This window comes from Mirounga angustirostris, unplaced genomic scaffold (assembly GCF_029215605.1).
Source record: "Mirounga angustirostris isolate CCGP_5_RB_7025 unplaced genomic scaffold, mMirAng1.0.hap1 SCAF_13, whole genome shotgun sequence".
NCBI classification, from domain to species: domain Eukaryota; kingdom Metazoa; phylum Chordata; class Mammalia; order Carnivora; family Phocidae; genus Mirounga; species Mirounga angustirostris.
Window position 1 is genome coordinate 96438473 of NW_026991721.1, and position 24919 is coordinate 96463391.

The 24919-nt window shown below is 54.2% G+C and overlaps 1 protein-coding gene across 2 annotated transcripts; it reads left to right on the forward strand.

Moving 5' to 3' along the window:
- Positions 1–9: 9 nt before the first annotated feature.
- Positions 10–24839, forward strand: PCSK7 (proprotein convertase subtilisin/kexin type 7). Of its 2 annotated transcripts, none has more exons than XM_045894961.3 (17): positions 10–150; positions 1878–1997; positions 2122–2601; positions 3257–3391; positions 3993–4158; positions 5341–5431; positions 6222–6276; positions 6758–6896; positions 7733–7833; positions 10425–10592; positions 11288–11395; positions 11835–11937; positions 21101–21257; positions 21819–21913; positions 22718–22811; positions 23013–23130; positions 23430–24839. In XM_045894961.3, the coding sequence occupies exons 3-17, from the start codon at positions 2134–2136 to the stop codon at positions 23793–23795; spliced, it is 2364 nt and encodes a 787-aa protein (XP_045750917.1). In that variant the 5' UTR covers positions 10–150; positions 1878–1997; positions 2122–2133; the 3' UTR covers positions 23796–24839. The 2 variants fall into 2 exon arrangements, with proteins under 2 accessions (XP_045750917.1, XP_045750918.1); XM_045894962.3 differs by lacking the exon at positions 10–150 and adding an exon at positions 203–358.
- The last annotated feature ends 80 nt before the right edge of the window (positions 24840–24919 follow it).

Sequence of the window (24919 nt, forward strand, 5' to 3'; positions counted from 1 at the left end):
CCCCCTAGCGCCGGTTGCTCCGGGCCGGGGCCCCGCCGCTGATTGGCTGCGCCGCCGGGCGGAAGTGATGCTACTGTCACTGGCTCCCCGGGCTCCCGGGAAGCCGCGAGTTTCCGCAGGGAGGCGGCGGCGGCAGCTGCGGCCGGGCCGGTGAGTTGGGAACTCGGTGGGGGCGGGGCAGGGGCAGTCCGAGCGGCCCAGAGCCGGGGGCGGGGCGCGGGCGGCCGCACGGAGGGCGCCCTCAGCCCCGGCGTGGGGGAGCCCCGGAGTCGGGACACCGGGGTCACGGATCCCAGGGTAGCAGGGGTCCCTCTGAGAGGAAGGACACAGTGCACGGGCCAGGCGAGGCCGGGGAGAGGTAAGTCAATGAAACTGACCTGGGACGCAACCTGGTTTCTAGGAACCTGGTGAGGAGGCTTCGAGGAGGGCAGCCTCTTGGGACAGCCTCTTCCCAGGACTCAGGGCTGCCCATATTCTTTCTTTCCTCCCTTGGCACCTAAGAGCCGTAAAGATACGCACAGCAGTTGGGTGAGGTTGTGAGCTGCTTTCAGAGAGTATTTAAGGTTCCTTTCCCAGAAACCTAGGGTGGGGATGGGAGACGGTCCTGCTCTGCCAGAGGGAGAGGAGGAAGTGGTGGTCAGGTTTCTCTTCTCTTCCAGAAATGTAGTGGGATCTAGGGGACTTGAAGGGGATTGCCTAGGTGGGGCATTATCTGGCTGTCTCGCAAGATGGTGTTCTACCTGGTGAGGTCTGGGAAAGGCCTCCTTGTATGTTGGGACGGTGGAGGCTACTGGAGGGTGGGGAGGAATTTGAGAGGGAATGTGCCCGGGAGCCTAAGGAGATGTGGAAGGCAGTTTTTTGGAGGGAAAAGTCAGGTGACCTAAGTTGTCTTCTCCCTTTCCAAAGAGACTTCAGTAAAAGACCTATTTTTCTTTTTTTTAAGATTTTATTTATTTATTTGACAGAGACAGACACAGCAAGAGAGGGAACTTAAGCAGGGGGAGTGGGAGAGGGAGAAGCAGGCTTCCTGCCGAGCAGGGAGCCCGATGCGGGGCTCGTTCCCAGGACCCTGGGATCATGACCCGAGCCGAAGGCAGACGCTTAACGACTGAGCCACCCAGGCGCCCAAGACCTATTTTTCTATCACGTTTTAAGTTGGATCCCTTTGGGTGTGTGTGGGTACAAAGCCTTGCCTCGGGGTGACACAAGCACAGAGCAGATGACTCTAAAGAGGCCCAGTTGCCAATAGGTACACACACGTTCTGCTGTCACCTCACCCGTCCCTGGAACCACAGTTGCCCACCAGTTCTAAAGCTGGCCCTTCTGAAATCAAACCATGGGTGCCAGCCCCAGTTTAGAGCCTGAGCCCTCACTTGCAAGCCACCCAGTCAAGCTCATGCCTAAGGAGAGCCGAGTTTGGTGCTGCTTTCCAACTCTCCCATCATTTCTTCCTTCCCGCTTGCCCACTTGCTTTTTAGGCCTGTTCAGTTTTGTTTGCATTCTCGGGTTTTCACCATTTCCTCTGCTTCCTACCTACTCTTACCTCGCTGGCATCTGTCAGAGATACAGAAATCAGGAAGTTAGCTTCACCTCAACTTCTAGGAAATAGGACTATCTGCTTCTCGAGGAGGGTGTCTGGGCAACAGTTCAAGCCCTCTTCCGGGCCTCTGGGGAACACAGAAAAGAGGGTGGCATGATGGTTAAGATGAAAAGTAGGGTTTCTCTGCCAGTCTACAACCCACTTGAGATCCCTGGAAATGACACTTGATCATTGGCCACTTCCCTTGGTCACAGGTCATGGCTAGCCTCTGCTGGCTCCACTGGGTTTGGGATGACACCATTTCTTCTTTTCTTTTTTCTTTTCTTGGGACTCACAGGTCTGCAGTCTGTGCTCAGAGCCAACATTCCTCAGTGAAAGTGATGCCTTTTCTCCATTTGCACAAAATGAGCGTGAGGTGGTTAGCCAGACCAGGAGCTCAGCCTCACACAGAGTCCAGGTAGGACTGGGGCACCCTTGTGGAGAGTCGGCCCCGAGGACAACTGGGCTGAGATGTCAGCTGGGGGGAAGATTGATGTCTGCTCAGAATAAGGGAGGAAGGTCTCTTCTATGTTTGTCTGCAGCCTACTGCTCTGATGCCGAAGGGGAGGCAGAAAGTGCCACACTTGGATGCCCCCCTGGGCCTCCCCGCCTGCCCCTGGCTGGAGTTGGCCGGGCTCTTCTTGCTGGTTCCCTGGGTCATGGGCCTGGCAGGGACGCATGGGCCCGGAGCGCAGGGCCCAGGGGGGCTAAGCTGGGCCGTGCACCTGGACAGCCTGGAAGGCAAGGGGCCGGAAGAGACCCTGGAGCAGAAGGCAGATGCCCTGGCCCGGGCAGCGGGGCTGCTGAACGCTGGGCGCATCGGGGAGCTCCAGGGGTACTACCTCCTCGTCCAGCCGACCGGGAAGCAGCAGGAGCTGCCGGCGGAGGCCGTCCGGCGGCGGGCGGAGACTGTGTTAGCCGGGCACGAAGCTGTCCACTGGCACTCGGAGCAGAGGCTGCTCAAGCGGGCCAAGCGCAGCGTCCACTTCAATGACCCCAAGTACCCGCAGCAGTGGCACCTGGTAAGCCCGACCCAGCTGTCTTCAGCTCCCAGGCGGAGAAGTTTGGGGTGCTCTGTTCTCTAGAGGGCTTTTGTATTACTCTCCCGTGGCCCCCATCCTTTGCCTGAGGACACATTTCTGTTGGCTTCGGTGGCGTGTTTTGCCCTCGGGCTCCACCTTCCCTGTGCTCGCTTCTGGAGAGCCAGTGGACTGCAGAAGTGAGGGGGTGGGTGCTGGGGCGAGGCTGCCCGGGCTCAGATCCAGCTCCGTCACTTACGTGAAGATCGTAACATTATGTACCTGGTGGAGTTCTGGCTAGGAGAAGGGAATTCATATATGTGTGCCTCGCGCTTGGTGAACACTTGGTACCACATGGTGTTATGTAATGTTCATAGGTTATACATCATACGGCCTAATTATTGTATCCTCCAACCCTTGTCCTTGCCACCATTTCACTTGTATCACCGGTGAATGATGCCAGGCCTTCTGGAGAGCGAGGTGGTGGCAAAGCCCTCCCTTGTCCCTCTGTCCCCACCTAGACCTGTTGGTCTACAGCCACTGCCCGGCCCTTTGATGGTGGCCGAGCTAGCTCTGACTTATCTGTCTGTGAGCTGCATCATGTGTCACTGGGCTCCCAAGGCTCTGGAAATAGCTCCTGACCCCGTGTCTCCTACAGAATAACCGGCGGAGCCCCGGCAGGGACATTAATGTGACAGGTGTGTGGGAACGCAATGTCACAGGGCGAGGGGTGACCGTGGTGGTGGTGGATGACGGAGTGGAGCACACCATCCAGGACATCGCACCCAACTACGTGAGTGGCCCCGGGACGCCCCCTCCGACTCCCGCGTCTTACCCCCTTCTTTATACGGCCCCAGTCTGGCCCCCTTTCTTACAGGTCCCCGGGCCACCCAAAAGGGCCTGGGATGTGGGATGGTGTTCTTCGTCCTCCCCTCTCCCCCAGCCAGCATTCCAGTCTGGTAGTTAAGACCAGGAAGAGGACTCCAAGTGGCACTTTTCCTGGTTCTGGTTGCTGCTCCCCGCCCTGGGCAGTAAGGAGTGGCCCCTGGAGGCAACTTCCCTCTCCCCATGAGTTCTGAGCACCTTCCTCTTCCAAAGCCTGGTCTTTAGGTAGCTCTAAGTCTCTTTTATCCTGGGCTTCCCAAGCCACGGAGCCATCTCCTGGACCTGTTTCTATAATGGACAAGAGAGAAGTTTGCTGAGGCCTGTGGCACTTCTCCGTTTTGCCCCACGTGTCCTGTTCTCATGTCTGCAGCCTGAGAGAGAGAGACGGGCCTGTTGCGCTGGCTGGGAGCCCCAAAGTCCCAGGTTCCCCCAGGTCTCCTCTCCCCCTGGACTCCAGGACCTACCCGTTACAACCTGTGAATGACCACATGTCCCTCCCAATGTTTCAGAGCCCCGAGGGCAGCTATGACCTCAACTCCAACGACCCTGACCCTATGCCACACCCAGATGTGGAGAATGGCAACCACCACGGCACGAGGTGTGCGGGAGAGATTGCCGCAGTGCCCAACAACAGCTTCTGTGCGGTCGGAGTGGCGTACGGGAGCCGCATAGCAGGTACCTTCTGCTCTAGCCTCGGTGGGCTCCTCCCGTGGTGATGGTCTTCACTCCCTGCCTGCCCCTCCCCTGAGCGCTGAACCGCGTTGATCCCACTCTCAACACACCTGGCATTGGGCAAAGGGTAAGCTTGTAATAGGTGTCTGTCAGACATATCAGTTCATTGATTTTGTTCAGTGCAGTGGTGTTTCAAACTTGTCATTAGCCGCAAACCCTATTATATAAAACAGATAAAAGGGGGAATGGCCTTGATGTGGGACAGAGGCCTCAAGCCCCAACCACTCAGTCACTTCCCCCCTTTTTCTGATCGTGGTTACATCCCATCAAATGACCCGACTCACTGTAACAATAACTCCTTTTCCTTATCTAGGTTATACTTGTATTTTCGTAATTTCCCAAGTACCCTTTTACCTGCCTTTCTTCCTTGTTCCGGTCTGTCTGTGGAGACGCCCCTCCCATCTCCTAGCGCTCCAGCTCCCAGCCCTTCTGATGGTTGCTGTCTGCACTCCCTGCTTTCAGGAGAGCTGAGCAGCTCTGGCCCCCACTGGAGCTTGTTCTAAGGCTCTTTCTCTCAGTCTTTGTCCACCAAGGGAGAACGTGAAGGGCCTGAATGGGGGAGCCCTCCCAGACTGCTCAAAAGTGCGAGGAACCTGCAGACTGAACGGATTGGCTATATTCCTCTTACTCTCCAGCAGAGGGCAGCAGCCCTCTCCATAAATGAGCTCCAGAGTGAGCAAGAAACTTCAGAGCCAAGTCCCTTCTGAAAGCTCCGTTTGTCCCTACGTGGCCACCAGGATGTGACCCACCCCATTTCAGAGGGTGAAATTAGGCATCCATGGAGCAGTAATGGTAATGAGTACCATTTTTTGGACACCTTCTATGTGTCAAGCACCACACCGGGGCTCTATGTGATTAAGGATGCAAATAAGGGAACCTTGACTACCTACATTCTAGCCCAGGCCTCTTCCCACCAGCCCGCATGATCCTTAAAATCCAAGATTTAGCATTCTGTTAAAAAAAGAAGAAAAAAAAACATTCTGGTACATACACATGGTATAAAACCTCAAGGGTACCAGAGCGCTCAGAGGGAAAAGTAAGTCCCCACGTGTGGCTCGCCACCACTCAGCTCCCCGTCGGGGGGACCCCCGTGGTCGAGGAGCTGATGGGGCCCTCACCGCCTAGGTATCCGGGTACTGGACGGGCCCCTCACGGACAGCATGGAGGCCGTGGCATTCAACAAGCACTACCAGATCAACGACATCTACAGCTGCAGGTATGGCAGAGCCGGGCACAAAGCCTCCGACACGGCAGGGCAACAGGTGCCGACCGGGGTCCTCCCAGCTTCAGCCCGCAAGTCCATCACTCTTCTCTCTCCAGACCCCCGGCTGCTGGGTTCTCAATCGTACGCCCCACATCACCCCAGTCATCGGGTTCCCAAATGACGAGTACGCCGGTCTGCCCCGTGTTCACCTGTTTCGTGAGCTCAGAAGGGCTCCTCCCCCACCACAGCCCAGCCGAATGCCCAGCACCGGTTCCCGCCACCCTACACACGTGAATGCACCCGCAGCCTCGGGTTCTGGCGATGGTTGGGGAGCGGCACCGATGGCACCCCAACCAGCACCCCCCTTAAATGCATGACATCATCCACAGTATACATTTCGCTTACCCAGGAACTTACACAGATGGAGTACTTCCTTTGTGGGTGCTCTGCCATCAAGCCTTGTCTGAGATCAGGAGATGGGTGGCCTCCTGTCCCTCTCTACCAATATGTATTGTCTCCTGCTCCGTAGGACCTGAGAAAGGATTTTTAGGGGCAGGTGAAAGTAGTCCTAAACTGGGAACGTTTCTAAGGAAACAAAGAACCTTGTCACATACTTCTGTTTTCCACTCTGGAGTGAGGGCTGGATCTTTGCACCCTGTGTCTTTAATCATGGGGGGCCTGAACTGGAATGCTTGGGAGGACAGGAAGAGCTCAGGCAGGGGGGTGGTCAGTTGGGACTGGGAGGCCTGGCTGGGCCACCATAATGGGGCTCTGGCTCTTCCCTCTGTGTATTTCTCAACAGCTGGGGACCCGATGATGATGGGAAGACAGTGGATGGCCCCCATCAGCTTGGAAAGGTAACTGAGCTGCATGAAGATTGCGAGACCCGGGACACCCTCTTCATTCAGGTCCCAGAACTACTGCAAGTCTCTCCCTTTCCCACCCTACCCCCGTTTGTGGTGCCAGACTCATGGCATCCAGCCCCAACACCTCCTTTTGGGCAAGTCCTCCTAACCTGGAGGTGGGGGAGCGTGGGGGACACCAGTTCTTAGAGAAATGGAACAGTGCCTTGAGTTGTTTCCCTGTGATTTTGTGACCTGCCCCCACCTCCCCCATCACTGGCCCCACCGGATCTGATAAGCAGCGAACTCACATCAAACACTTGCTCAACTCACAGCTCCCTCCCCTTCTTGTTTCCATCTTTAAATCTCTCTCCCCGTTGCCCCAGTGCCTTTGGGCTTTTTTCCCCTTTTTTTTCTAGAAGGGGAGGAGGCTACTGGTATGGACGGTGGAGGTCTTTGAGTTCCTCAGCTGACGCAGGACCTTTTTGCTCCGCAGGCTGCCTTGCAACATGGGGTGATTGCTGGCCGCCGGGGCTTTGGGAGCATCTTTGTGGTGGCCAGCGGCAACGGGGGCCAGCACAACGACAACTGCAACTACGATGGCTATGCCAACTCCATCTACACCGTCACCATAGGTAGCGGCCTGGCGGGTCTGTGTGCGTGAGAGCATGTGTGTGCCACTGCGTGGTGAGGGGCTCTGCGTTGGTGTGCGTGGGACTCAGTGGCGAACGGGTTGTGTGGTAGAAGGCTCACATCTTGGGGGGGGTGTCCCTCAGTGGGGAGGGTGGAGGGTTGTGTATTTGGGGCGTGCCCTGGCTTCCATGGTGTCTGACTGTATGAGCACGATCTTCTCTTCCCGGTCATAGTTAAGGAGGGACTAGCCCTGCTTCGGAGCATCTCAGGGCCCTCCTTCGATGTCACCATACCCCGGGAACACTTTCAGCCCATCCTCTGGCAGGCCTCCGCTCCAGCCTCTCTTCCCACGGGCCCCTTGCCTCCTGCTTGAAACCCTCCCTGACCCCCACTAGTCTGAATCAAATGCCTCGCACCGGTGCCCCCCACCACAGCATCTGCTGCCCCGGCTGTATTTACTTACCCTACTTGCTTCCTGACTTGGCTCCTTGAGATCAAGACTGTGGTCTTTTCCGTGTGGCCCTGATGCCTCTCACGGTGTGGGACCCACAGTAGATCATTAATAAGTGAATAAATATGGAGGAAGATGAATGTGTGAACAGATGAGTAGCTATAGAGTGGAGCCCCCCCTCCCAGTTTTACATGGAGCCTACTGAAAGAATGGTGTTAGGGCCCAGAATCCCCTCTGCCATTTGAGGTTGCCTCTTCAGGTGAGGAGTGCGTGCCCGCCGAGGCATTTGGGCCACAGAGATCATTTTTTAAACTCAGGACAGCCTCCCAGATGACAACTCTGATATCATCAGGCCCCTAGCTCTCATTTCCCCTACTCTGTCCCCAGGCGCTGTGGATGAGGAGGGACGGATGCCTTTCTATGCCGAGGAGTGTGCCTCCATGCTGGCGGTCACCTTCAGTGGTGGGGACAAGATGCTCCGGAGCATCGTGAGTGCCTCCTGGGCCCTGCACTCCCTGCCCCTGTCCCACAAGACATCTCTCAGGCAGCACGGCCATATTTCTCTGGGTCCATGCTTCCCCGCCCGCCCCTCCAAGTCCTCCCCCTTCCCTAGCAGATCTGGGTCTCAGAGGGTATGCCACTGTTGGGAAATCAGAGCTGAGGACCCTAAACAAACCTGCACATGGTTTTTACCTTTAACATTTTAACTTACAAATATATATTTTGCTATTGGGACTAGTACGCATCACATTGATTAAAGAACTCTTTTGAAATGTCTTCCTTTGGTAGAATTTGGGCTTTGGCTGATTCCTGTGGGCTTAGGGAAAAAATCTTCATTCCACTGCTCTTTAGCCCTTACGTAAACACTGTGAGTTCTGGTCACGTTCCCCATCAGGAGTAAAGCCAGTGGTTGTCTTCATGGAATGGGCGGGAAAAGGAGTCTGGGAAATGCGTCTCTCAGCCTAAGAAACAGTTCTTTCCTTGGAATTAGAATTGGAGCCCTATCTAACAAGAGATCGGAGCAGGGGAGTGGGGCTTCTCACGCTGGGGAGCCTTTTAAAGAATTCAGGGTCTGATGCCCACACCCAGCTGGCTTAGCTCCATCCCACCAGGCTTAGGCCAGGTCTCTGGCTTGGGACCCAGAGCTCCCTGCCTGTCCCTGCTGACGCGAAGAGAGTGCTGTGGGGATAGGAGCTCCAGGGAAAAGCTGGGCTGGAGCCTGGGGTTGTCCTTCTCCAGTGGCCTAGGTATGGATGTCTCTCTGGGGCCATTGGGAATCAGGCCGCTTTGTCCTCCTGCTGGGTCACATTCATTCTCCAAAACTGATACTCAGTTTTGCCAATAAGTGACTTCTGGCCAACACACAGTTCCAAGGCCCTGGGCCTGTGGCCCTCAGCCTCCCCCGCCCAGAGAGAAAGAAAAAGGGAGTGGGCTAAAGGGAACATGTCAGAGGGGCTTTGCCCAGCAGTCAGGGGTCCGGTTCAAGGGCACCGCACCTCCCCCACCCAGGCCAGGCTGGGTGAGGAGGAAGAGCAGGAGCAAACTATGCGCTTGGTGCCCTGGCAGAAACCGGGGGACCCACGCACCAGGAAGGCCTCCCCTAGCATGGCTGTGACCGGTGCTCAGCAGTGCCTGGCTGTTCTCCTAACTCCCCTCCCCCTCATGCCCCACTCCCCACCTTCCACCTTCCCTCTGAACTGTAACTGGTCCAGAAATGAAAAGAGAGTTTGTTTAGCCAAGCTCCCAACTTTTGGATGTCCTTGCCTTGGAAACCGCCTGTTGCCAGGGTCTGTTCAGTGACCAGCTGTGTGGGGCAGCGGTCTTCCTGGGAGCAGGGCATGAGCATGTGCTGTCCCCCTGCGGGGTGCCTGGGGCGCTCCCCTGGACTTTCCTAGGGCTGCCCGTGGCTCCCGCCGCCATTGGCATGTTCACCGCCCTCACAGCCACACACGAGACTGTCCCCGTGACGCTGTTTCCTTAAGAGGAAAAACCCCATCTGCTCCCTGGCACAGACCAGCCTTCCCAGTCTCATTGAGACTACAACTTGGAGGGTTTTTTCCTTTTTCTTCTGGGAGAGCACGGTGTCGGAGTGAAAATTACATCTCTTGGCAACTGCTCTAACAGCTGGGAGGGAAGCAGTGAGTACAACGGAGAAAGGGCAGTTCTTGGCAGAAGTCAGCACCCTGGTATCTGACCCAAAGAGAAGCCTGGGAGAAAAAAATTCTCTAGTCTTAACATTGGCACCATGTCCTAGATCCAAAGAGCCACATCGTGGAGCAGATTTAGGCAAACCCTTTGTGGGTCCAGGGTTGATAAAGAGAACTTGAGGCCATCTCTCCCCTCGAGGTAACTCTCCTTCCCCACCCCCACCCCCACTGTCGCCTCCCACCTCAGAACCACAGGTAGAGAAGGGGGGCTCATGGGAACCACACTGAGGCACCAGGCCCAGAGCGGTGAGGCAGTTTGGGCCAGGGCGGGCAGGCCGTGTAGACATGAAGCCCACGCTGAGCTCACGGGGTGGGCAAGGACACAAGAGGAAACTGTGTCCTGGGAACACACTCCCTTTGTTCCCACTGATGTCACTCCAGCCCCTGTCGCTGAGCTGCCAAGTTGGATTTCCTTGAATGGTGCCGTCACTGTTGTCCCAGCTCCAGCTGGGGCCCGGGAGCTCCCCTGGCCACTTCCTCTGTCTAGCATGGCTGCGGGGCTTGGAGGGTTGGGGTGGGGAATTTGGGAAACCGTTACAGAGGAGCAGGAATCGGGAAAACTGTCCTCTGCACTTGAGGCGTCTCCCACAGCTCCATCTCCTTTCTGCCCACAACCAGACCCTTCTAAGTAGCTCTTTAGTCTTTATTCATCTTTTCTCAGTTCTCCGGAGCTTGTCCGGTGGGGCCTCGAAGGATTAAGGATCTCCTTTGTCCTGACCCGCTAGCGGGCCTCCCTCTGGTCAGAGACTCAGCTCTCACAAAGGAAGGGCCCACCTGACAGGCTTACTCTGAGCGCCCGTCCCCCATCCCCCTCTGCGCAGCACCTGGGAACTCCGTGTCTAACCCTGCCCCGCCCCCCATCCACTGCCCAGGTGACCACTGACTGGGACCTTCAGAAGGGCACAGGCTGCACCGAGGGCCACACAGGGACCTCCGCCGCAGCGCCCCTGGCGGCGGGCATGGTAGCCCTGATGCTGCAGGTGCGGCCCTGCCTCACGTGGCGGGACGTCCAGCACATCATTGTCTTCACAGCCACCCAGGTGAGACCCTCGCAGCCTTCCCCCCGCTTCTGCTTCCGCGGACTTGCAGGGAGCGGGAGGCTTCAGGCTCACCCGAAAGTGTGGTGCCAGATGCTTCTCAGAGTTGCCCATGTACAGAACAGGTGTGGGCGCCCCATCCAGATCGCAGGCCTGAACTCATTCTTGCCTGTTCTGCCTGAGCCATTTCACCTGCAGAGGAGTACTCTGGGCTCCCTTACTCCGGGGGCTGGTGACATCATGGGGCTTTGACCTTTCGTCCCAGCTCTCCTTGGGGAACCCATTCCTCGCGGCCTTAGTGGGAGAGTCTGGCCTGGGTCAGCCAGCAGGGCCAGCAAGGAAGCCAGAGTTACATGGTTGACCTTAGAGTTGACCCTTGAACGACATGTGGATCCGCTATAAATGTATTTTCTTTTCCTTAAGATTTTCTTAATAACATTTTCTTTTCTCCAGCTGACTTTACTATAAGAATACAATATATAATAGATGTAACATACAAAATTTGTGTTCATCAGCTGTTTCTGTTCGCAGGAAAGCTTCTGGTCAGCAGCAGGCTATTAGTAGTTAAGGTTTGGGGAGTTAAGAGTTACACATGGATTTTCCACTGTGGGAGGAGGGGGTTAGCGCCCCTTGAACTTGTCCGAGGGCCACGTGTACTTGGGAATCCGAGAGACTAAGCAGGACCTCTGTTCCCTCAGTACGAGGACCGCCGCGCCGACTGGGTCACCAACGAGGCTGGCTTCAGCCACAGCCACCAGCACGGATTTGGCCTGCTCAATGCCTGGAGACTCGTTAACGCTGCCAAGGTGAACGGGTGTTGGCAGGGCAGGGACCCCTGCATGGAGTGACCGAGGGAGGGGGCCAAATGCCTAAAACCTTGCCTGGCACGTCATAGGTACTTAATAAATGTTCTTCATTTCGTTTACCCTCATGCCAGCTGATACCCGTTTTTCAAACAGAGAAGCAGGCTCAACATTCTCACTGAAGTTTCTCGACTATTGGTAGAGAGTGTAGCTTGGGGCTGTCAGGGTGCTCTGGTTCTCCTCCTGCACCCTGGATCCAGCCGCTCGCTCTGGTTCTGTGTTTCGGTGCCGTGGGGAGCACTCCCGGGTGTCAGCAGGAGCCTCAGGAGTGAAAGGAGGTGATGAGGAGAGGAAAGATAAGAACAGCTGGGCCCTAAGGATCGAGTGGATGAGTGTGTGTGGTCCGTCTTGTTCATTCACCACCACCCCTTTCCTTTAATAGATCTGGACCTCTGTCCCTTACTTAGCTTCCTATGTCAGCCCTGTGTTAAAAGAGAACAAGGCTATCCCGCTGTCCCCCCACTCACTGGAGGTCCTGTGGAATGGTAAGTAGCCAGCAGAAGGGGTTAATCTCGGGCCTGAGGTTTGGGGCGGGGTGCCCGGGAAGTCAAACTCCTAGTCCCTGCCCGATTCTACCCCCTTCCTTTAGGAGCTGAGCTCCAGCCAGACCTGTGGAGTTTTCTTTGACCATTTTAGGACATGTTGCTGCTTCTGACTTGGCTGGCCCCCTGGCTGCTTAAATAAGACCTTTCTCCTGAGTTACTAGTAGTGGAAGGAACTGCTGAGCAACCGGTTAGAAGGGCAGGAGGGGGGGAGGGGTGGCCCTGGGACTTGAGCAGACGAGGCAGGACTTGAACTACGCTGCTTTGACTCCCATGCCAGGAGCTTGCCAGGCAATCCTCTTCAGCCCAGTGGCCTTTGGATGAAGTAAATGAATCTCGTCCTTTGACTCTCCGGCTTGGGTGATACAGAAGTCGGGTGGTGTGTTTCAGGGCGGGACAGGAGGGTGCGGATGTCTCCCTGGGGCGCCGTTGTCTGTCTTCTGCCCCGCCTCCATCACACCCAGGGTCAGTGGCATTGTGTGAAGTGCTTCGGGCCAGAGATGGGGTTTGCGTCGAGCACCGAGGTCGGACCCCTTCCCAGAGAAGAGGGAAGCTGGATGGGGATGCTTGGGCCTCTGTCAGCAGATTCCCCCGAGTTCCCGTGTGAGAGTTTCCCTACTCCCAGCTCTGGGGGGGGTTTTCTTTTTTTTTTTTTCCCTTGAAGAATTTTGGCAGGCAGAGTTATTTGCTTATTTTTTGTGAAGATTGAAGCATGCCATGTTTTGGGCCCAAATTAGAACTCCGTGCTCACTTACCCCGGTTTGCTCCTAGAAAGTGATCAAACCAGAGCAAGAACAGAGGAGGAATGGCCAAAGAAGGGAGCCCAGAAGGGAGGGGCAAGGACAGCTTCCCTCGGGTGGAGATCTCCCTGAGAAGGGTTCTGTTGTCTCTCTCCCTAACCATGGCCAGCACTTGCCCAGCTTCCCTCTACGTGGAAGGAAATCCATGGGCCCGGTTCATCGCGTTTTCCGTAAAAGGAATGCTATCTTGGAAAGGGCATCAGCCAAGGCAGAGAAGTGCAGGAACATTCCTGGGAATGCAGTTCAGTCGGAACCCCCGGGCTTTGCACTGATGGGTCTTGGAGATGGCGTGCCTTTTAACTGGGACCTCTCACCCAGGACTCCCCCTCTGTCCTTTAAGTAACAAAGTAATGCATAGGCACACTTGTCAAATGGGAGTTGACTTAGAAGAGGGTTGGGGGCCTTTCCAGCCTCATCATCCTCTGCTTCCCACTGACCAGGGAACATTGCCCCAGCATGTGACAGACCTTCCCAGCAACCACTTGTTTGTCACTGGGAAGCACAAAAGCAAGGACACGTTGTCCTGCGCCGAGGAGAGTGGGAAATGGGGTAGTGGGAAGAGAGGGTGAAGCAAAAGAAGGCGTAGGCCCCGAGTTTTCTAGTGTGGAGGGCAGGAGGCAGGACGGCTGTGAGTTTCTGAGCTCAGCAAAGGTGCCTTCCCCTCTGTTGGGACTCCGCTTAGCCCCCAAGCAGACAGGACGGAAAGTACAAGCTTGTGGGCACGCTCGGACGCCTTAGGGAGTCTAGTTAATACAGATACGCCCCTGTGACCAAGCTTTGGTCTCTTCTCCCAAGACCTGGGTGAATCGGTGTCTGAGGGCCCAAAGTGAACTTTCTGTCGGGTGCAGGGAGCTGAACGTCGCTGAGAGAACAGAGGGGGTGCAGTACTGCTAAGACTCTAGAGCAGTGGTGTCCCGCAGAACTTTCCACAGCGATGGAAATGTTCTCTATCTGTGCTGCCCAATTCAGAGGCCACTGGCCGCATGAGGCTATTCAACACTTAAAATGTGGCTAATGTGAGTGAGGAGCTAAGTTTTAATTGTATTAGATTTAAATTTGAATGAATAACCACGCGTGGCCTGTGGCTGCCGGACTGGGCAGTGCAGTGCTGGGGCCAGATAGGATGAGGGCGAAACAGGGGTGGGGGCCCCTTGGTTCCTTTAGATCTGACTCTGGGTCTGAAATCTCCACCAGAGGGTAGGAGGGACAGTGGGATTTGGGAGGAGCGTCTACAACACAAGAGAGTCTGCATGTATTCAGGAAATTTCCTGAAACCCCTTGCGCTTGCCCTTTCATCCTGTTTGCAGCCTGAGGGTAACTGGCTAAGCCTCTGCGTAGGCAAGAGTCCTGTTCCTTCACTTACACCTCCCCCGTCACCCACCCTCTCCGTCTCCAATGACTCTTCGTTCTGCCGTCACACATCCTCGGGTCACCTACCGGGAAACAACTGAAAGTCCCTGGTGGCCTTTAACCTGGAACCCTTAAAAGTGAATGAACTAAAGCTACTGCTCACTGTTATCACCCCCTCTCTCCACCACTGAAGACTCGGTTCATTGCTCACAGTGCCACGTTCCCTGGTCAGGCCCAGGGCCTAGTTCAGAGTTCACCCTTCTCGACCTTTCTGCGGCTCTGACCCTATTCATGGGGCCCTGGCAGCAGCCTCCACGACCTCCTCTGCTCCAGAGCCCTCTCCTGGCTTCTCCACCGAGGTCCTCATGTCCTTTGTGAGCTCGGTCACCATTCCCAGACCAGGAGTGCCTCTTCAGACTCCGCCCTGGTTCTCTCTCCTCCCTTGCGTGTCTCCCTCCGTCGTGCAGTGGTTTTCATGTCTTCAGCTACCACCTCTCCACAAGTGATTCTTAGCTCACAGTCTCTTCCTCTGATCCCTCACAGTGGGAGGGTTAGAGATTATCATAGCTTCCGCAACATCACGAGCAAAGGGAGCCCCAGGACCTTCTGGCCAAGGGGTGAGAGTCGAAAAAGACCATGACTTACCAAAGGTCAAATAAGAATATTAAGATGATCATCATCAAAATGACTTGAATGCTTTTTACAAACCACGCACTATTCTGAGTATTCCTTCATTTGATGTGGTACCTCACTTGGTTCTAGCGGCCCCATATGCACGGTCACCTAAGTCTCTGTCCGCACCAGTAAGGGCATGTAGCATACCCCCTCACACATCCTAACACAGACGGGCTCTCGCAGGGCTCTCTTTGGATTCCATTCTATTCCATAATGTTCTGGAACATGGCATTGACTCTCCGTGAGCCCCTTGTCTGCCACGCTAATGCTCTCCTCCAGCCATGCCACCAGTATCTCCCTGCAGCTTTCTATGCCTACGCCACCGTGCGCTGTTGGGTATCCCACCAACACGTGGCCCATCACATATACATTTCAGATTTCATTGTCACCCTTCAAAAGCCAGCTTGCTCTCCAGGTTTCTCCCATTTTCTGTCAGAGCCATTGCCATTCCCTAGACTCACACGCTGGAAGCTCTGGGGTTGTCAGCCCCTCTGTATCCCTTGCTTCTCCCCAGGTCTTCCCCTGTCCATTCCCCTGCAATGGAGTCTCTCACGTATTTCTCTGAAATGTCTCTCGATTGATTCACTCATTCATTCTGCTAATGCGAGACCTACCTCATTCCAGGCACTGTATTAAGTTCTGGGGATTCAGAGATAAGACAGGATTCCTGCCCTCAGAAGCTCACAGTCTGGTAGGCAGAAGGCAGCCCGTCTGCGGTAGAGATGACACGGCTGTCAGAGACGGCTCCCACCCAGGGAAGACAGGAGGGCTCTCGGAGAAGCCAGGGACTGACCTGAGCTGGGGGAAGAGGGGAGGAGAGGGACATCCAGACAGCAGGGGCCACACATGCAGAGTCGACAGAGCTTCGGGGAGCTTCGAGTCGTGTGGTATGTCTGGGGCAGGGGTGTGAGGGGCAGGGCCAGATAGAACTGCAGGGACCTGGCCTGGAAGTCTGTGTGTGCGGAGCCTTCAAGATAAGTTGTCACCAGTTGCTGGTAGGGAAGGGTGAAGGAGAGCAGTCCCTTGTCTTTTAGAGCTGTATACTCAGTCTCTGCTGGTAAGATAACAGGGTGCCTGGGGATGCCTTCACACCACTCTGGGAAGGGGAAGAAGTGGGGACCATTGATGAAATAAGATTGGCCATATATTGATAATTATCGGAGTTAGGTGTTGAGAACATCTGTTCCATTTTTTATATATGCCTGGAATTTTCTGTAGTAAGAATGTATATATAATATGAATGTATATATAAATATATTTATATGAGCATTTATATTTTTTAATATATAAAAAGATTTCTAAGTTTTTGAGCTTGAGCAACTGTCTAGTTAGTATTGTCATCAAATGAGATGAAAAACCCAGGCCAAAGAACAGATCTGGGCAAGGGCTGGGGAGTATGAAGGACCAAGGCCTGGAATCTGGCTCTGCTGTTTGCAGCTTCTTGGGGCAACATCTAAAGGTTATATCCAGAAAGTGGTTGATGAAATAAGTTCAAAGGTCTAGACTGGTGGCAATGATTTGGCAGTCACCAGCATAAAAAGAGAAGAAAAGGCCTGGGGAAGAGTGAGGTCCCCAGGGTTGGTGGGCTGACAAAGGAGAAAAGGATAAAAGAGGACCTGGGACACAGACTACATTAAAGGCGTGGACCAAGGAAAGCCGCTTCCGAAGGAAAACAGGAGCGATGAGATGGGCCGGTGGGGGTGGGGGGTAGGAGGAAGTCAGGAGGAGGGTATCGTGGGAATTTGGGGCTATCTCAGTGAGAGAGGGCAAGGAGACAAGGACGGAAGGGGCGGCCCAGGGTTTGCCACACAGGCCCCTGGTGCCCTCGAGAACTGTTTCTGGGTACTCACAGGGGCAAAAGCTCCATCGTACCTGGTTGAATAATTCATGGAGGCAGGAGAAGATTTCTGGTTAAAGATGGCAAATTGTTATGTTCTTTTATTTCCTCTTTCTCCCAAAACCTCACCAAAATAAGAATAAAGGAATGAAAATTGTATAAGTACAAGGACAAAGAGAATGGGAGAGAGACCTCAGCAAATGAGAGATTTCTTCACATTTTTGGAAGATGAAAAATGAATGGAGAAGTGAGCAGGGCTGAGGAAATTGCATACCAAATGCCTGCAAGGATGATACTAAGAAATAAGCCCCTTCATGCCACACAGTGCCAATGGCCTCAGGACTTGGAAGTCCCATGTGCTCCAGGAGACAGAGATGAAGTAAGAGGTGGAAAATAGGGATCGGTGAAAAGATAGATGCCAGGGCACCTTCTCCCATCCTTGGCAGCCAGGTGATGTCCCTTCCCTATGCCAATGCCAGCAGGAGTTGGGAAGTTTATTCTCCAGGGACAGGGAGTGTCCTGGGAGAGGGGGACCCTTCCCTCCAAGCCAGCTGCCCAGATCCCAAGGCCCTGGCAGCCAGGAGATCGGTGGCTCCTCTCTGGAGCAATGGAAGGACCCCTCATCGAAAGACTTGGAGATGCGGATATGGAGGGCTTCTCCATGAACCAGTCAGGTACCAGGCCAACTAACTTTAGGGAAGCCTACCAGTATAAAACTCCACCCATGCTTAGAGCTTCCAACTGGCTCTAAGCTAATAGGGATCACTGGCAATTGAGGGAAAAAAAATTTTTTTTAAATATTTATTTATTTGACAGAGAGAGACAGCGAGAGAGGGCACACAAGCAGGGGAAGTGGGAGAGGGAGAAGCAGGCTTCCCACGGAGCAGGGAGCCCGATGTGGGGCTCGATCCCAGGACCCTGGGATCATGACCTGAGTCGAAGGCAGACGCTTAACAACTGAACCACCCGGGCGCCCTGGAAAAAAAAAATTTTTTTTCAGGCTAATAGGGATCACTAGCCATTTGAAAAAAAAAACCTCCAAATCCTGAGGATGATTGTTTTCAGTCACTAAAACTCAGCTGAACTGATTATCCTGGATATGGGATAAGTACGGGGAGGGATATATGGGAAAGTAGAATAAGGATACTTTCAGACATTGTCTGAAACTGCTGGGAGAGGCAGCTGTTCTACAAGGAAGGATAAACCAAGGGAAGGAGAGGATGGGGGAGAAAAAGAGGGAGTGTGGACAGAGAGGAGACAGAGCCCAAGGCAGGAGAGGAACATCCCAACCCAGGGGCAGCGGATAGGAACAGGAGACAGGGAGCCAGAGATGGAGTCTCCGGGGGAAAGTGGCACTGAGGGAGTTTCTGATCTGTTTGTTCATTTGAAGAAATAGTATTCAGATAGGTTATGCAGTTTGGGAAGAATGAGTAATGGGGGACATGAGTTGAAATAAACCAAAAAACAGGGCAATTATTAACGCCAGAGGGGACATCAGCAAATTGTTCAGAAAATGAAATATAATCATTATATACTACTTGGCTAAATTCCATATGATATTTATAGGGTCATAGTAAGGAAACAAAAGATTAACTAAAAGTGGTGATGTAATTATTTTGAGAGGATGGAGGGGAGGGCAGGGTAGGAAGAAGGTCTGGGTGTGGTGTTAAATCCTCATCTGCTTTAACTAGAAGTCGATAAATAATGTCTGAAACTGATAAACCACGAAATAGTCACACATGCCTATTATTTGGAAACATGAAGGTAGATCCCAGAAGGAAACAACCAAAAGCAATAAGAAGTGTTTGCTTCTGGGGAGTGGCTCACAAAGGTGGTGAGGAATGGGGTAGGAAATTGTTCTTTTACTTTTAAAACCATGTAGACTGTCTTGACAGGAAAAAATGTTAAGAATGAATGGGAGGGTAAGAAGTAGAGATAGTGAATGTAGACATCTTTTCCAAGAACTTTACCAGTAAAGGAAAAGTAATATCTGATACTTACATGGTCTTAATACTCAGTACTGTGCTAAGTACTTTATGTGTACGAACTAATATAATCCTCCTATCAACCCTACAAAGTAGGTACTGTTACTATCCAAGTTTTCTAGATAAGGAATCAGTTCTCTGAGCTAGGACAGGGCAGACTGGGACTTGAACCCAGTCTGGATGGCTCCAGAGCCCACGTTCTTCACACCAGTGGGCAGAAGAAAGTGAAGAGTTGAGAAAGGGTTTATTTGTTTTTGTTTTTCATCTGTGGTAGGAAAGACATAAGCAAGAAGATCCAGCCAAGAAGATGGCTAATGGGGCTGGTCCGATGTTGGACTCTTGCCAACCAGTTACGTGAAAGGAAAAAACGAAGGAGCCTGGGAGAGTAAACAAGAGGGTGTTGGAGAGCCGAGCTGCGGGATCTTAGACGCTAGGAAAAGAGGAGCTGGATGGCACTCAAGGAAGTGAAGGAAGGGATCAAGAAGGGTGTGGGGAACGCGGAGAGATGTCCTTGTTTTCAGAGAAGGTGGGGCATGGGCTTTGAAGACTTGCCAGATGGAATGAAAGGCCATTCACTCGTGCACACATCTGTACCCAGAGAGAGGTCAAGATTGTTATTTCCCGACATGTTATCAGGAAGTGGGGGAGCTTCTTTGTTGTCATTTTTGCTCAGCTACTCTCCTGATTGGCCGTCAGTTAATTTGCATTGTTATCTGATGAAACCCACAATGAGAGTTTCTAAACCCTTCAGAAGTGAGGCAGTCCCAGATAAGGACAAGGCCTGGGGTGTGGTCTTGGAAGTGGGTGCGGACGTGGGGTGGACCGAGGAGATAAACAGTATGAGGTCACGATGCGGGACAGCAGCCCCCTGAGCACCTGAGCGCCGAGGGGGGGGCCGGTGCGTTTCGGTGGCGAGCGCTGAGTAGGGGGCTGAGCAGGAGGCCAGCGGGCAGGGGGCCTCTGAAGGACGGAAGGTGGTGTCACAGATTCTTGCCCTTTGCTTCTCCTCCTTCCATCCTAGCTGTGCATGCTCTCCCTGGAAGGTGCAGGTGCTGGTCTCCGCCTCGCCCGTCAGAATGGATCCGTGGAGGAGGTGCTTTAGAAAGAATTGTTTCTCCTTGCCACCTAATTTTTTTTTTTTTAAGATTTTATTTATTTATTTGACAGAGAGACACACAGCGAGAGAGGGAACACAGGCAGGGGGAGTGGGAGAGGGAGAAGCAGGCTTCCCGCCGAGCAGGGAGCCCAATGTGGGGCTCGATCCCAGCACCCTGGGATCATGACCTGAGCCAAAGACAGACGCTTAACGACTGAGCCACCCAGGCGCCCCAACCACCTAATTTTTTAATATTCCCCAATTGAGTCTTGCCCTTCAGTCGTTTGTGTTTTTCTTAAACTTTGTTTTGAAATACCTGTAGATTCACAGGGAACTGCAAAGCAGTGCTCAGGGGAGTTTCACGCACCCTTCTCCCCGTATGAATGTCTGAAACAATTCTGGTCCAGTACCAAAACCAGTACAAGGACATTGCTATGGTCCATAAAGCATATTCAGATCTCACCTGCCAGACACGCACTCCTATTTGTACGAGTGTGTGTGTCCGGGTGGGGGCGGGGCTCCCTGTAGGTTTACCACACGTGTAGCCTCATGTATCCACCACTACAGCCAAGATCCAGAACACCCCAGCCTCACTAGACTCCATCATGTCACCCCTCTGTGGCCGTGCCCGCGCCCTCGGCCCCATCCCACGTGCCTGGCAGCCACTCATTTGGCATCCGTCTCCACGCTTGTGTCGTTCATGAGTATTACACAACAGAAGTCACGCTCTCTGTGTCCTTGTGAGGTGGGCTTCTTTTCATTCAGCAGGATTTCCTCCAAGTGTATTCACTTGAGTAGTTTTTTAGAAATTTGTACTGCCTTCCGTATGAAACTCGTTCGTTCCCCACCCACATTTGGACTGTCTCCCCTCCTGGAACGTACCACTGCCTACCAGCACTCTACTGGTCTGCGTTCATCTCCTTCTGCGGACGGTCCCCCTGCCCTGTGCCTAGAGCCTGTCTGTTAGGTACTCCTCACACCATCTCGTTCTCCACTTGCAGGTAGAAGGCAGAGATCATGTCCAACTTACTTTCTATCCCCAGCATCTAGTACAGTGCCTGAAATGCAGGAGGTACTCAGTAAATTCTTTTTTGAATGAATGAATGGTGGAAGCTGCTCTGTTTGGTTCTTATATTGTGTCTTGAATATGTGATCTTCCCAATGAGACTCTAAACTAGCCTGTCAGCCCCTCGAAAGTGGCCACGACATCCCGTTTACTCGCGCGCACTGGGTCCCAGTTAGGGCTGCGTTAGGTGTGTGTATGGGGTTCGGTGAGTATGTGCCTTTGTGTGTGGGGGGAGGAAGTGAGGGCGTAAGTGTTGATGGGGCCGGTTTCCCAGCTGCCCAGCCTGACTCCCCACAGTCAGCAGGACGGACCTGGAGATGTCGGGGCTGAAGACGCTCGAGCATGTGGCAGTGACCGTCTCCATCACTCATCCACGACGCGGCAGCTTGGAACTGAAACTGTTTTGCCCCAGTGGCATGATGTCCCTTATCGGCGCCCCCCGCAGCATGGACTCGTACGTATGCCTGCCCGTGCCTTCTGAGCTTTTTTGGGCAACGAGGGCCTTGGCAAGGAAAGGATAGAGGGAAAGTGGGCGCCGGCACGTCCTCAGCTGTCCTGGCACGGGCTGGCCGGGGCAGCGGGAAGCCATTTCCTCCCTGCTTTGTAGAAGTCGCTTACAACGAGCAAAGCACTGCCCTTTACTTTCTCTAATCCTTACAAGAACGATGCAGAGGAGACTTTACTCTCCTTTTACAAAAGAGGAAACAAGTCACAGAGCTAGTAAGTGCCTGAGGAGGTAACACTAAGCCTAGATCTCTCGAGCTCCCCGGCCTGTGCTCTCTCTACATTTGCTTTTCCCACTAGGACATGTTGACAGGAGTCCCTCATCTCAGGGGAGCCCTGGGGAAGGGACAGCGCTTGGGGACCCCTTGTGGCACGCTCCCCAGTGGCTGTAGCTCTGGCCACAACGGCTATGTCTTGATGGCTACTACAGTTAGGAAATCATGTTTGTGGGCAAAGGGTCGGTTTCCTGCCCCACGCCTTCCAGGTTTTCTCCTCTTTTCTTCTCCCCCAGAGATCCCAGTGGCTTCAGCGATTGGACCTTCTCCACTGTGCGGTGCTGGGGGGAAAGAGCAAAGGGAACTTACAGACTCGTGATCAGGGATGTAGGTAAGGCTGCCTGCCCTTCCGTCTGGTCCCTCTGGAGCTCAGAGTCCCCGCAGAAACCATCCCACGGAGGAGACCGAGGGTTGCCATTGGACCGACAGGGTAGATGCCAAGAAATACACCCCATCCAAAATATGGGCACTGAAATCTAAGATTGTCCATTGATACTACCTCGCATAGTCCTTGGAGACGTGACGGATCCATTTTTCCGCAGGATAGCAACAAAAATTCCTTGTTGAACACATTTCAAGTCCTTTCACATGTAACCATCCTTCGACCAGCCCTGGTAGGCAGGTACGGGCAGGACTAAGTTTCGCCATTTTTTGTTTTTGTTTTCTGTTGTTGGTTTTTTTGCTTTTTTTAAACTGAGGCCCACCCAGAGGTCTGAAGGGACTGGTGCAAGGTCATACAATATTCCAGTGAGAAGACTGGAAACCGAACCCAACTCTCCTGGCTTCCAGCCAAGTTAGGTATTCACTAGACTGCTGGTTTTCAAACCTTTCTTTAATTTAGTAGAAGGACATTTTTTTTCCCAAGCAAAATCCCAGCTGAAACCCTAAAATATGGAAGAGAGAAAGGCAGAACGTCTTTGCTTCGGAGTCACACCTTTCAGCCTCCCCGTCTCCATCCCTGAAGGCCCCCCCCCACCCCCCCGCGAGGCACATCTGCAGAACCCCTGGGCCGTGGGACACAGACCACTGCGGCGGCAGATGTGCAGTCGAGTGCCCCCAGGCGGCGGGGCGGGCGGGGCTGTTTGCGCGGCCGGCGGAGGGGCGGGCCTCACGACTGCCCTGCTTGCTGCTCTAGGAGACGAGCTGCTCAGGGCTGGCACCCTCCGGCAGTGGCAGCTGACCCTCTACGGCTCTGTGTGGAGTCCAGTGGACATCAGGGACAGGCAAAGGTGGGTGCCAGGTGCAGGTGCGGGGGGGGGGTGCGGGGGGGGGCAGCTCCTGGGGCCGGAAGAGGCCACATAGGGAGTTCCACCTCCCTGGGAACCCGCAGCATGCCCGCCCCTTCTTGCTGTGGGGCATCCTCCCTCTCCAGGTGTGAGGTGGGAGAACCAAGCTCAGGAGGGCGTCCTCATCTCTTTTGTTCTCCACAGACTGTTAGAAAGTGCCATGAGTGGAAAATACCTGCATGATGGCTTCACTCTGCCCTGCCCTCCCGGGCTGAAAATCCCCGAGGAGGACGGTTACACCATCACCCCTAACACCCTCAAGGTGCGAGGGCCCAGCCTCCAGCTCCAGGCGGGTGGGCAGGCAGGAGTGTCCTGGGGGATTTAGTCCTTGCTGGGGTACTCCAGGTGACTTGAGAAGTGGGGGGTTCGGAGGAGCTGGCCGGGTCCCCACTTGACTAGCTAGCTCTGAGAGGGCGCTCCTTGGGTGGGGGAGGCGAGTGCTTTGGGGCGGGAGAGGCAGTCCCTGGAAGGTGACAGGCTTTCTGAGCTCATTGTTCTGGGTTGAGAAAAGCCACAGACTTTGGGAAACCATCCCTAACTTGGGTGCTTGACTTTTCCCAGACTCTGGTGCTGGTGGGCAGTTTTGCCATCTTCTGGACCCTTTACTACATGCTGGAAATATACCTGAGCCAGAGGAATGTGGCCTCTCACCAAGTTTGTAGGAATGGACCCTGCCACTGGCCCCAACGAAGCCAAAAAGCCAGAGAGGAGGGGACAGAACTAGAATCAGTGCCACTTTACAACAGCAAGGATCCAGATGCAGTGGAGACAGAAAGTGAGGGCCCTCCCACCACCTCTGATCTCCTTGCCCCAGACCTGCTGGATCGAGGGGACTGGGGCCTGTCCCAGGACAGGAGTACCCTGAACTGCCCTCATCATCACCTAGCCCCAGACCTGTTGCAGGGGAAAGAGGAGCAGATTTGCTGATGCAAGGCTCAACAGGCTCGACATGGGACAGGTTCTTCCTTCCCAAAGCTGGGGAAGCCTGGAAGGCTGCTCCGAAGTCCCGGGAGCTCTGGGGAGAAGGCAGCCCTGATGCTAACATCAGGAATCCACAGGCCGAAAGAGCACCCTCTGACTATACTCAGGGAGGGCGAGGGCCTTCTTAAGGTGCAGTGACAGAGGAATCGTGCCGGAGAATAGTGTGGCCACGCCATTGGATCTTCCTCCGACTGAACAGGAGCTTCTGGTGACAAGGTCTTGGACAAGGGCTCGCGCCCCCCCCCCCCCCAGTTGGGCAAGCTGGTGATGTGGGTCATAGGGACCCTCACGCATGCATGGGTGGGACAGGGCCTGCTATGGCCAGAAGAGCCTCTCCACAGAAATGTCACCGGGGTCCCTCGGGAAGAGGGCTTGGGGTGAAGGCTGAGAAGAGCCCGTGGATCTATGCCTGTCCTTCTAATGACCCAGGACCTAGAAACTGCAGTCTTTTCCTCTCCCTCCCCCCCTTTCTGCCTCCGCCTGGAACCTCAGACCTACTGGTATGGCAGTTAGCCCTCAGCCCAGCACACCCGCCCTGAAAGCAGCTGCCTCCCTGAGCCCTGATCAGAAGCCAACCTTGAACACACCCCTGACTCCTTCACCATCGCCCCCCACCCTCCATCCTGAAGGATCGGTACAATGCTCCTGGCAAAGCCGCGGATGGGCGCAGCTCCCCAGGGCCTGCGCGGCTTCACTAGGTGGGTCTGCAGCAGGACTATGACAGGGGTCGGCCACTGCCACTCCAGCTCTGCGACCACCCTGTCTTCCTCTGCAAAGCGCTCAGGGAAATGGCCTTACCCGCCGGAGGCCAGCCATCTGCCTGACCGGCTGGGACTCCTCCCGGCCTGGGCCTCCTCCCCTCTTCTGAGCTAGTTGGTTGATCTAAAAATTTTTTTTTTTACGCTTAAGATTTGGGTTCCTCTTTTCACAGCAACATTTGGTTGAATGTTTTTCTGCACAGCTTTTCCAAAATAAAAACCTTCCACGCAACTCTGCCGCTCCCCATCCCCTTTCATCTGCCTCCCAGAGCTCATGAAAGTTGCCAAGTCGCTCCTCTTGGCCTTCGGTCC